The 12706-nt window shown below is 50.0% G+C and overlaps 1 protein-coding gene across 3 annotated transcripts in view; it reads left to right on the forward strand.

Annotated features, from left to right (window-relative positions):
• FRMD4A (FERM domain containing 4A) overlaps positions 1 to 12706 on the forward strand; it is a 227492-nt gene that overhangs the window by 127305 nt on the left and 87481 nt on the right. For all 3 annotated transcript variants that reach the window (XM_036281184.1, XM_036281185.1, XM_036281186.1), the window contains one exon: positions 2099 to 2185. In XM_036281184.1, the coding sequence (XP_036137077.1) occupies positions 2099 to 2185 (87 nt within the window). The remainder of the gene's footprint in view (positions 1 to 2098; positions 2186 to 12706) is intronic.

Raw genomic sequence — 12706 nt, forward strand, 5'->3', positions numbered from 1 at the left:
AGGCATGCAGGAGGCGGCCAGTTGATGTTCTCTCTCATCGATGTTTCTATCTCCCTCTCTCTCTAAAATCAATTAAAAAAGAAAGAATGGGAACCAGGAACTCAGGAATTCCTGGACCCTGTTCTCTGTTTGTTTCTAGTTTGATCTCATCTCCATCACTTGTGATTAAAATAGAGATTAAGAAATTTGCTTCTCCAACTATCCCCACAAAGATCTTCTAGATATTGAAAGTCTGGAGAGATGCACTGTTTAGCAATTGAGATGGACAGACTGGACGTCTTGGAGATAAGGCTTCACCTACTTTTCGCTTGCTGACGCTTATGTTCCATTTCTTCGGCCCTGGAGCTTGAAGGCAGCCTCTGATCTGCATGCTTTCTGCCTCCCGGTGAAACTTTAGGGACGCACTCGCTCCCTTGCAGTGTGTCAGAAAGCAGGAGCAGACCTGCTGGCCTTCAGGTGCTCGTGTGTGCACAGCTTTCGGAATCCCCAGGCGTAAGCGCGCGCCGTCCTGCTTGCTGGGAGAAAGAGCACACGGATCCAACAAGCCTAAGCCAACTGTAGCCAGACTCCCAGGTGGTGGCCTTGTGATTTCACAGATGCCGTATTTTATGGCGTGATGACCTCCCTTACCTAGTGGACCCCAGGGTGCGGCCCGCTGGCTGTCCTCTTGTCCTGCTCCCAGCGTTGCCGGCACAGAGGCACTTCCCAGGGACCGCGGTTTTAGGGCTTTAAACGTTTTTTAAAGAAGTTACATATCCTGACACGTTCCTAAACATTCAAAATGTATTTCTTTTGCTCTTCATCTTTGTGCTCACCTTGGACTAACTCATGCCCACAAGTATTTGAAAACCGTGAAGCCAGTTTTGAGTTTTCAAGACATTTGTGGTGGGGTGAATTGCAGACTCACAGATGGGCAGTTCGGACGAATCTGGGGAGAGGCTGTTTCATGGGCCCACCCTCAGCGCCTAGCATTGGGGGGCTTTAATGAACAGTCACCCTACTTGACTGTAGAATGACAGTTTACAATCTGGGAAGGAATAAACAGAGGGAATTGGTGTGGCTGGTTTAGTCTCCAGAAAGTCTGGCTTCAGTGTTGCTACTCTGTCCAACAGCTTGAGCCACACAGCCCTGCCTGGCACCCCGCTGTCCTCTTAGGTGAGCAGGACCGCCGCCCCGCACGGCCCTTGCCCTGCTGGGGGTGGGGGTGCTCCTTAGAGCAGGACTGACCGTTTGCTTCGATTCATTTGTCTTTAAAATGACAGGAGTCTTAAGTACAAGTTACTGAGTGAAAGAAGCAAACCTGAAAAGCTTCTGTATGATTCCAACTGAAGGACCTTCTGGAAAAGGCAAACCCGGTTGCCAGGAGCCGGGAGGGGCGGAGGAGGGGTGAGAGGTGGGGCACGGAGGGTTTTTAGAGCAGTGAAGATACTCTGTGACCCTCTCATGGTGGACACGTGTCAGTGCACACTTGTCCGAACCCCTGGAATAGACGGCACCTAGAGGGAACCTGCGGTGAACTGTGATACGGGAGTGATACGATGTGTCGGTGTAAGAAGGCACCACTCCGGTGAGGATGTTGATGCTGGGGGCAGGTCGGAAATCTCTGCACTTTTACTGTGAACCTAAAACTGCTCTAAAAATCTTCTTAAAATTATTATTATGATTATTATTTGAGGTGTGGCCTTCCATAGTCCCCATGGTCCTTTCTAGCTCTGAGTTGAGGACAGTTTCTCTGCTTAGCAGGGCGTTTTATTAGAATGTTCAACATCTAGACTTTCCTGGTGGTGAGTGAGGGGCCCGGCATCGGAAGCCTAACATCTCAGGGGGACAAAGAACAAGGCGTCGGCTCCTCACTCAAGGGCGAAAGCACCATGGCCGTGCTGCCGGGTAGGAACTGGGCAGGGTCCCCAGCCCAGGGCTCATTGCAGGTCACCCGTTCCTATGCCTAAGCGCCAGGTATAGGAACATGTGGAGAGAGATGGCTCTGTGCACTTCAAGGAATTTGCATTTCCCTGTCTTGGGATGAACCAGGAGGTCTCTTGGGGTGTGTTTCTGTCCTCTGGCCCCATATTTACCCAAACTCCCTTCGGTGTCCTAGGACAAGCAGGGGATACCGTGGTGGCTGGGACTGAGCTACAAAGGAATCTTCCAGTATGACTACCACGATAAAGTGAAGCCAAGGAAGGTAAGTGTGCTCTCCTTTGTGAGCCTGAGAGAGGGATACGCGGAGGAGGGAGTGAAAGCGAGGGCCTGGGCCCTCCAGCCTGGGTGCTCCCAGTGTATGCAAATGACTGCACGAAGTCCGGTCTGAGCGCCCTGGTGAATGGTTTTATTCCCTGTTACCAAGGAAACTGAAGCAGTTACAATTACTTAAGGTAAGGAGACTGGCTCAGGTCTCCCAAAGGAAATGGGGGAAAGGACTTTGAGGGACTGTCCTGTTCCATAATTTTCTGGGGTGATTTGCCCTCGGGAAAGTAGGGAACATAGCCTTTGAATCCCGAAGCGAATCCCAAAGGGGTGTGTGTGTGTGTGTGTGTGTGTGTAAAGAAGAGATTGTATGCCAAAAAGAGGTGGAAAAGAAAGAGGTGTGAGAGGCATTCCTGCAAATCCGGTAAATACTTTATGGTGTATCAGAAGTGAATAGAAATCTGGAAAAAATAAGGGCATTTGCTGAGAAGAAAGGGAAGCAGAGAGGGATCTGCAAAGTCACTGTAAACACAGAGCATGTTTGAAGGGGGCACAGTCCTTGAGTTTTCTCTGATGCACATTTTTGAGACCAGAACAAATTGAAAAATTATAATGGAAAAATATCTCTGAGGCGAGAGCTGTCATCCATCCTCTGGCAGAAGATCACGGAGAGGGGACGGTGTCGTTTAAACCCTGAAATACATATTAAAAGTCTATCAAAACCACACTTGCTTTAGGAGAGAGAAAGCAATATTGATGCATTATGTCATTCCGGGTTGCTCTCCAAGCTTCTTTATCCACAGACAGGATTGAAATCCATACAACATAGCTGAGCTTGTCTTGTCTGTCTGGTTAACATCCACCAGAGCCAGCTTTTTAATAAATTGATGGGGGGAGAGGGGAAAATAGCCCTGTGTTGGGAGCATTTTCACTCAATTCATTAGTAAGTAAGTTAAGTTCTGTTTTTTTACCCTTACATGAGGACATTTTTTCACTTTTTGTTCAGATAGAGTGGGAGGGAGAGAGAGGGAGAGAGAGAGAGAGAGAGACATCGACATCGACGTGAAAGGGACACATCGAGTGGCTGCCTCCTGCATGACCCAACCAGGGCCAGAGATGAATCGCAACTGAGGTACATGCCCTTAGCGGGAACCGAACCTGGGTCTCTCTGGATCGCAGGCCGACGTTCTAACTGCTGAGCCAAACCAGCCAGGGCAAGTTAAGTTCTTAGAAAAGATCCCGAGCAAATGATGTGAAGAAATTCTTCCGTGGGAACAATTCCGTCGAAACCTGGCTGTTCAGAGCATATTGGTTTGTGGCTATCTCCGAAAAATCTCCAGTTCCCATTTACATCCTGCCCGACAGGAATTGGACCCCACGTTCTTGTTTCCCCCTCTGTTTTTCTTGGCCACATGCTCTCCCGCCCTGTTCCCCCTGCCTCTGTCCTGTGTGGCTTTTGTAAGTGCCTGTGCTTTTTCTTCTCACGTTTTCTGTTCATTCCCTCCTCCTTTTCATACTGACAGCCCTCCCTTTCAACCTGCCTGGTGGTTATTTCTGTTTGCAAGAGCGGAGAAATACTTGCGGACCCTTTAACCAAACCCTGGCCACATTAGACCCAGCTCTTCATCGCCCACACTGGTAGAAGGCCAAGGACAGCACGGACACTTAGGTCCCCGGCCGAGTTCCTCAAAGTCCAGCGGTTGAATTCTCCTCTTCCGCAGAGCATTTTGAGACATGTTAACAAGTACTCATACATTCTCGATTTAAGTTATTCATATGTTTAAACTTGCTTTACTTCTCTAATTGAGGTAGTAATAAAGATTGAAGAGGTGACAAGATCACACTTGATGTATGTAAAAAGCAAGGTGTGACATATTCCAAGGGCCTGATAAATTGTACGTAAACTGTAACTCGGTAAATTCAGAGTCTCTTAAGACTCTAAAACAGGTTTCAAGATAAAAAGTGGGAAGCCAGGGTGTGAAGAATCAGCCATTGAGTAAGATAATTTACTCTCCTTTGTGGAGCTTATCCAGGTCATTTAACATTTAAAAATGTTTAAGGTTGCCCTGGCCGGTTTGGCTCAGCGGTTAGAGCATCAGCCTGTGGTCCAGAGAGACCCGGGTTCGGTTCCCGCCAGGGGCACGTACCTCAGTTGCAGTTTGTCCCCGGACCTGATTGGTCATGTGGGTGGCAGCCACTCGATGTGTCCCTTTCATGTCGATGTTTCTCTCTCTCTCTCCCTCTCCCACTCTATCTCAACAAAAAGTGGAGGAATGTCCTCGGGTGAGGATAAAAAAAAAATAATAATAAAACAAATTAAAAAAATAGAATAAAAATGTTTAAGGTCAATATATTCATTTAGGATATTGGTTGAACTCAGAGTGAGTTATTTAAAATAACTTACGCTACTGTGGTCTCGGAAAAAGTTGAGATTCTCAAGTCTACTGCCAGGGAGGAACAACCAGGCCATCAGAGTGGCCATGTCAGATTTTCATTGTCATAGAAGCACATCTGGCCCTGGCTGGTTTGGCTCAGCGGTTAGGGCGTTGGCTCGCGGACCAGAAAGTCTCAGGTTTGATTCCAGTCAAGGGCATGTACCTCAGTTGCGGTTTGATCCCTGACCCTGGTTGGGGTTGTGTAGGAGGCAGCCAATCGATGTGTCTCTCTCATATCGATGTTTCTCTCCCTCTCTCCCTCCCTCCCACTGTATCTGGGGGAAAAAAATCAATGGAAAAGCATCCTCAGGTGAGGAATACAAAGAATACAGCCCAACAGCTGTGTGGAGGTGGGTTGAAGAAATACAAGTGTGCAGGTCACGACTTGCAAACCAGGACCTGATTCCAGTGGTGTAGGTCAGCGCTGGTGGGGGCTTGGGGCTGGCTGGCAGTAATAGGGGTGCATGAGGGGAAATGGAAGCGAGATATGGAAGTAGATATGGTTAACCAGCTGTGTGTGGGAGAGGGTGGCAGTCGGAGCAGAGGGGGAATCTAGAATGATGCCAGGCTTCCTGATCCACCAAAGCGTGGGATATAAAGAAGGGGCAGGAAGGTCAGTTTGGATGTCCAGAGTGTGAGGCTTGCTGGGACATCTGGGTAGTTGTGACAAGTAGGCAGTTGGGTATTCAGTTGGAGCTCAAGAGTATCAAGAATTTCCCATGCAAAACTGAACCAGAGACCAAACAGAGAAGAAAGGGGGAGGCATCCGGCACACCGGAAACATTACCAGTAGCTGTGAGATTTCAGGTCCCTACTGTGACATTCCTGTGAGACACAGAGGCGGGTCCAGTTTGCATGGGCCCTGAACCTTATGCAATTTGGGGACCATGCTCTTTAAGAAATGAATGTACAGTGTGGGTAGGAAATGAAGAATAGGCCTTTGAAAGGCCCATAAGGGGAAGAGAAGGCTAAATGTCATTAGCCCAAGGGGTACCTGTCTCTGCTGAGGTCTGGGATGAAACTTAAAGGAAAAACTAGAGACTAAACCAGAGCCACAGTTAAGAAGTCACAGCTGCAAGAAGAACCAGGCAGGGTGCTTTTCCTTCTTCTCTCACCCAGAATCATCCTAAAAGGCCATCTTTGTTACATATAAGGCACCTGTGAGTCCCTGAATGGAAGCATGCGCTCCCTCCCCACCCCCATGAATAGAGAGAGATACCTGCACACGGCGACGCCTACCAGTGCCGATCTACGCACAGGGTGCCCAGAGTCTGCCTTCAGTGCTCCAGGCCAGTGATGCTTAACTTCAGCTGAACATCAGAAATCCCACGAAGCCCTTTGAATGTATAGATGCCACCGTCTCCCCCAGTTCCACTCCATCTCTGACCCGGCCACTGAATGTTTAGAAAACCTCCCAACGGATTCTGACGGGTAGCTGGAAGGGAGGACCACCACCCAGCCATCTGGGCTTCCTTCCCATACGAGGCCTGGGGAGGGTCACCGGGCTCCGCAGGTGTGTCTGGCAGAGCCTCCACATGGAGAGCTGGGGTGTTTGGAGACACAGGGCTCCAGGCTGGGCCAGCCCCTCCAGGGGATGGCACTCCAGGGGGTGCCACACCCTCTCAGGCCAGGCAGAGCTGTCTTGCGCCCCCAGCAATGCTCTGGAACCCGGGAGCACACCCAGTCTGTGCACCTGGAGGCCCTCCGGCGAGGGCAGGGGTCCTTGTCACCCTTGGACCATTTACTGAGGCCGTGTCACATGGCACCACAATACTAAGCCGACAATTCAAGTAGAGGCAGTGGCAGCGGTGGGCCTCGAGGCACCCCCGGTACCCCAGTACCTGGTACCCCGGTCCTCACGGCTCTGGGAGCGTCTGCACACCGCGAGCACACCAGGGAGCTTAGCAGCCTTCTGTGAGAATCCACTCCAGTGGCTCCACGTGGCCCACTAAAAACATTTTAAAAAGTGGGTGGCTGATTGCTATCCAGAAATGAGCAGGACCATAGCTTGTTTCAGTTCTCTGGTTGGGGGTGCAGTTTGCCACTCTGGTCGCAGAGTCTTCCCTGAATTGTTTAATTCTCGTATTGAAGCCGTAGTGGCTGTGGGAGAGATGGGGTCAAGCACAGGGCGCCTCACAGGTGAAATGGAGAGAACACGTTGGTCCCCTCCCAACCACACAGCTCTGTGCTACCTGGGCCTCATAAACAAGCGGGCGCCTTGCAGAAGTACAGCCCAGCACGCCAGCTGCCCATGTTTGTCAGGATCAACCCAGCTTCTCTGCCCTCGGGCCACACGTCGGGAGCTGCCAGGCACGAGGGAACACCCAAAGACAGTGTTTTGGCTTTTGTGAACCTCCAGATGCTCAAGGGTAACTTTGGAAGTTGAAGAACTACTTGTGCGGAAGAACAGCCTGCAAAAGCCAATCAGTAAATAGGACTTTAAAAAAAGAAAGCTGCAATCTATTTAATTGCTTCAGAATACTGGCCCTCGCCTGCATGTATGAGTTCTTTAAAAAGATCAGACAGAACCCCAACAGGATCTGAGGACAGGTTGCAGAATTTCTTATAAGCTATTAAATATCACCCCATCGACTCTGACTAAATCCAGTTTTTCTTTGTTAACTAACCATGGTTTCCCTCTGGCTCGGCCTGTCTCCCCACTTCTGGCTCTTGTGCTTACTAAAATGCCACATGGCACGTTGGGATAGCCCTTTGCTTATCTCAGCTCGCCTCTCCCCTTTCCCACAGTTAACGGTTTTTCTTGAGTCATCTTGGTTAAGCAGAGGTGAGAGAGGAGGAAGGAGGGATGTAGGGACCAAGCAAAAATATCTAGTCTCTGCGTGGATCATTTTACCCTATTTTCTCCTAGCTGCCAAATTCCATTTTAGCACATGTGTGCACGTAAAATCAGAGTGCCGCGTAAGAAAGACGTCCTTCATTTCACACGTCCCAGTCCTGTTGGCTTCAGGGAATAATGACATGTTGTCAGATTGGCATTTGGGCACTTAAAGTGAATCATGAGCTTTATTTTAGTTTACATGTACAGCCAAGCAAAGGGACCCAAACCATCAAAAAAAAAAAAGAAAGAAAGAAAGATGCCCTCTGCGTGGTGACCACAGTGCCTTGGATTGGCTACCCCATCGCTTTCAGGCAGTGGTCTGAACAAGCAGGACTTTGTCCTTTTTCTTCCTTAAGAACATTTGAGTGAGATGTTAGTGATATATATTGAAGAGGCATTGTCGATTAGCTCTTGTAGAACCACGGTCCTGTGGGCAGGGAGAAACAAGACCACATGAAATCCATCACGTAGGCTCTCCTTTGAAGGGCGGACTTGCACTCCTTAGGTCAAGGCCCTGAGAAAGTTCAAAAGCTCCCATCCCTGGGACAGTCTGCCCCTTCTTTGCAGCACCAGGACTAAAGGTGCTGGGAGGTTAGCCTCTTCCACACGTAAGACTCACTTCCCACTAGTTCCAAATCGTGTCCTGGTAGTTGGCACTCCTCAAACAGACCGGCCATCTAATCATCAGAAGCCATTATAAATGATGGCAGAAATGCCTTTCGAACGGGGAGCCAAGAGAATTAGAATAAAGGCCCCTCCTGCAGGCTGTGTCTGAGGCTGTATTAAAGCACAAGTGGTGTGAAGCATGTGACCTCCCTGGAAGGAATATCCAGCTTCTGCAAAGCATCATTTATGGCTGCAGCAGCCCATGCACCAGCCCATATTTAATGAGCTGTCTCCACGGAAGAGGAATGGCGGTACTGGCCCTTATTACATATTCGGCAGACAGCATTTACTTATTTATTTGATGTGCAATTAGGGGCGCTTTTATGGACACTTAGATGCACACTTAGGAGCACTGTGGGGTCCCCTCTGAGACACTGGGAGAAGGAACGAGACTAAATGGTCTGCCCGTGTCTCCAAGCAGCCCGTGTGGCTTCCTCTGGTTCCTGAGAGTATTTTGGATACAGGAGTAGTAGCTCAGGGAATTGATGCATTACCGTCACCCCCCCAGATTAGTAAAGATTTTTGAACTGTCTGAGATGATGAGACAGGAAGAGAAAATAATATTTACAGGAAATTTTCCATTAACTGTGAATGGACTCCCAGCTGAGTTCGCCCCATGAATTATTCAGTGTGCTGAGCCCTCCGCTAAGTGCACTGCTGACTGCGTGTTCAGCTTCTGTTTGGATGCACTTGGCTCATTTGGGCCTGCTGAGTCCTCCACCTTGCCTGGCCCTGGGTGGGTGCCTTCCTCATTCCATGATCTGTAACCCCATGGAAAGCACATCCTGTGAACCCCAAAGAAGAGACTCGCCACTTAACACCTTCAGCATTTTTAGCGTTTCGCAGCCTCTGCTGTTTCTCAGGGTTGGGTCAGAGAGCCTCCTCTGGTTGCCTCCTGCCGGTCCTTCAGATCTCATTCTGCTGAGAGACCTGGAAAGGGTTCGATGCATGTGAGTGACAGGCCCTGGCCCTGGGTCACAAAGGGGACCTGCCTCACAGCTCAGAGCTGCCTGCCAGAGGAGGAATGGGGTGCGGCGGGGGCACAGAGAGTCTGCCATTGAAAATAACTCGCCAAGAAAGAAAGGAAAACAGCAGTTGTATTCTAAGAAAATTGACCTGCCTCCCCAAAGCATTGACACTAGACAGACTTCCCCAGGCACCGATGTGACGTGGCGGAACTCTCTCTCGGAACCAGGAATCCAGCCTCCCCCCCGAGAACTGCAGCCCCCTGAAAGCGCTGAGCTGGAGCTTCAAACCTCAGCCGAGGGTGCTGAGCGTGAAATCCTCCCCCGTGAAGTGGTCCCCATATGAGAATGGCCAGGTGCCAACCGCGGCCATGTCCTTCTCGGGGCCCTGCAGGTGTGACAGTGAACAGGAGAGACGGGCCCCTGCCCTCCCAGAGCGTGCAGCCTGCTGGGTAGGTGGTTAAATGATAACATAAAGTAAACCTACAACGTGCAGTATTAGCGCTGATTCTACGCAGACAGGCAGGCAAAGCGGGAAGGGTGCTGGGGTCAGGAGTGGCCTCGGGGGGATCCTTAGTTCTGGGAGTGCAGCACATCGGGCGCCCTGGGAAGCAGGCTCTGAGGTGGATTCACAGTGAAGGAATCCAGCTACTATCACCGGATTTCCAGCGAGGACAGGGAAGGAAGCAGGACCATGCAGAGAGAAGCGGGGCTATTGTGGAATCTCGGATGAAGCTCTGAACTTGGAACAACTCTCAGAGCCGTTGTGGTGAGGCTGGGGACCAAGCCTTATCCTCAGCATCAAGCAGTCTTTAGACATAGGTGACCCTAAGGGAAAAGGTCGCGACCTTGGGCAAGATGGCGATTGCTGGAGAGAGGAGTCCTTCATCCCTGCATGGAGAGGCAGGTCGGTGCAGCCAGACTTCTCACAGCGGGGTACTCAGACTGCGCCCCAGCACCCGCCCGTCTACGTCCCCCGGCAACGTGTTAGAATTAGAAACTCCGAGTCCCCGCCTGAGGCTCGGACTCAGCAACTTGGAGAATGGATGGGGCTCGGCAGTCTGTGTTTTCATGAGCCCTCAAGGTGATTCGGGTATAGGCTACAAAGTGAGAGGACCACTCTCTACAGACAGGTAACAGGAACTTTCTAGGTGATTTTACAGGTAACAAGGAACTTTCTAGGTGATTTTATAGGTAACAAGGAACCTTCTGGGTGATTTGACGCTGTTATTTAATTGTCAGAAGGTATTTTAGTCTGCTAAAATCAAATCCTTTTCTAGCACAGTTACACCTTCAAAAACAAAAGATGTTCATTCTGTAAGCCGGTGGTCCCTGTATCCGCCCAAAGGCCCAAAGTAAACCTCAAGTCTCAACCAAAGAGGGATTCCGATGCCATTAACTCACTTTTGGTGTCTTCAATGAAGCTGTGATGAACAACTTGTTTAACTCTTTTGTGGCCTCTCTTTGGTGCTTATGAAATGGAGGCTCTAAGACACGAGATATAGTCTAATTTGCTTCGTCTCGACTTCATTTACATCTCAACGAGTTTCCTGTTCCCAGGATTCAAGTGCTCTTGCCCTTGACAGAGCAAATGGCATGACAGTCTCTCTGCACTGAACAGGAGAGGTGGAATCTCTGCAAAGAGCAAACGACGTCTCTTTGTTAAGAGGGTTAGTTTTTTCTTGGTCATTGGATCTGGGAGCCGAGGGTCCCTCAGTTCCCACAGGTTCGTGCGGAGGCCGTTTTGGAGCCTGGTGCTAAGTAGGCCAAACTTCCAAGGCCCCCACTTGCTTTCTTCTTGTCGTCTTGTTGAAGGTGTCCCCACAGTACCCGTGCTGGCGACAGGCTGGCCCTGTGCAGGGTTTTGGCACAACCCTTTGGGGGCTGTGTCCCTGCCCCCACCACAGGTACCCTATTCATTGCAGTGGCAAAGTGTCTTCCCTGGGAGTCGAGAAAGTTCAGTTCTAGCTCCACTTCTGCAAGACGGGTCATCTCCCTGGGCCTCAGTCTCCTCATCAACAAGGCAGTCGATGTCGATGATCAGGAGTCTTGAGGCTGAGAAAGTCTTGAAACTAGAAACAAGCCAGAGGAAGGCAGTGAGGGACGAGCTCACTGTACAGCCAGGAAGGACTGATGAGTAAAAGGGAGAATACAGCCCTGACCAGTTTGGCTCAGCGGTTGAGTGTCAGCCTACGGACCATAGAGTCCCGGGTTCAGTTCCCGCTAGGGGCACATACCACACACACAAAGAGAGAGAGAGAGAGAGAGAGAGAGAGAGAGAATACAAAACATGTTCCCAGAAGAAAGGGGTAAAGAGAGAAAAATGCTAATTTCCAAGTAGGTCTGTCTTTGTTCTCCTGTTCAGCCAAAGCTGGATCTGGATCTGACGAGATGACCCAACATCATTTTTCTCCCTTCCCCAGACTGACACTTGTGTCCCCTGTGTGGGTGTGAGATCTCCTGGGGCTCATCCATTCCCCTCTGCAGGGCCTGTCTCAGACGTGTCCTCCCTACAGGAGCAGCCCCTGTGTCAATGCCAAATGGCCATATAAACAGCCCCGCGGATTGTGAGGGCTGCCGGGGTCACACACAGCATTTGATATTTATAACATGCAAACAAACACCCAGCCAGACAGGCCAGCAGCCCCCTGAGATGGACCAGCTTCTAAATCATCGCAGCAGCAGAGTCCCACCGCTCCGGGAGCCCCCCCGACCTTGGATGTTATTTGAAGAAGCAAATCAAAACCCAGCAGTATTGTTGGATGCCAGCGCTCTGCAGAGGGGCTTCCAGGAGCCCCACCCACTGCAAAAAAACCCCATGAACCAAGTAACTTATGGATAGAGTTGATTTTTCTGACTTAAAAACCAAAGACTTTGCTAGTCTGACAGGAACACTGAGCTCCTGGGACTCCAAAGGCAAAATGCTTGGATCTCACGCCGGGTGTTTTTTCCCTAGATAAAAATGCAGCCACACCTGTGCCTTTTTGGACCACTCCCAGGTAACACAGAGTCCCACACAGTCCCTGTAAGTAGCAAAATCAATTTTATTAAGAAATTAGAGTGCCCAGTTTTTTGTACGAGGCAAAGCTCCAACTTGATTTGAAGGTACACTATGCCCCTCTCCCAGGTAGGGTCCCCCTCTCCTTCAGCTCATCTGACACTAGCTAGATTCGACTCCTTAGACAGGAGTCAGGCAGCAGTCTTAGGTGTCCCTTAACCGCAGGAGATGATGGTCAAGTTCTCTAGGTAATCCTAATTTATTGTCTTACAGGGTTTGCAAAGGCATTCATCCCCCTCTTGCGGAGAGGGGCTAGCTCACAGCACCTCTGAAAATCTTCCCTCAGCTTCTGTCTTCCTAAATGTTTTACACCCCAGTTGAGGGTTAGGAGTTCCAGAGTCATCTAAACCATAAGGTTCTAAATTTTTAAAAAATTGTAATTGTGGCCCTAACCAGTTTTTCTCAGTGTTTAGAGCACTGGTCCTTGGACCAAAGAGTTGCGGGTTCGATTCCGGTCAAGGGCACGTACCTCGGTTGCGGTTCGCCCCGGCCCTGGTCAAGGTTGTGCAGGAGGCAACCAATTGATGTGTCTCTCTCATGTTGATATTTCTCTCTC

This window comes from Molossus molossus, unplaced genomic scaffold, assembly GCF_014108415.1.
Source record: "Molossus molossus isolate mMolMol1 unplaced genomic scaffold, mMolMol1.p scaffold_m16_p_32, whole genome shotgun sequence".
NCBI lineage: Eukaryota > Metazoa > Chordata > Mammalia > Chiroptera > Molossidae > Molossus > Molossus molossus.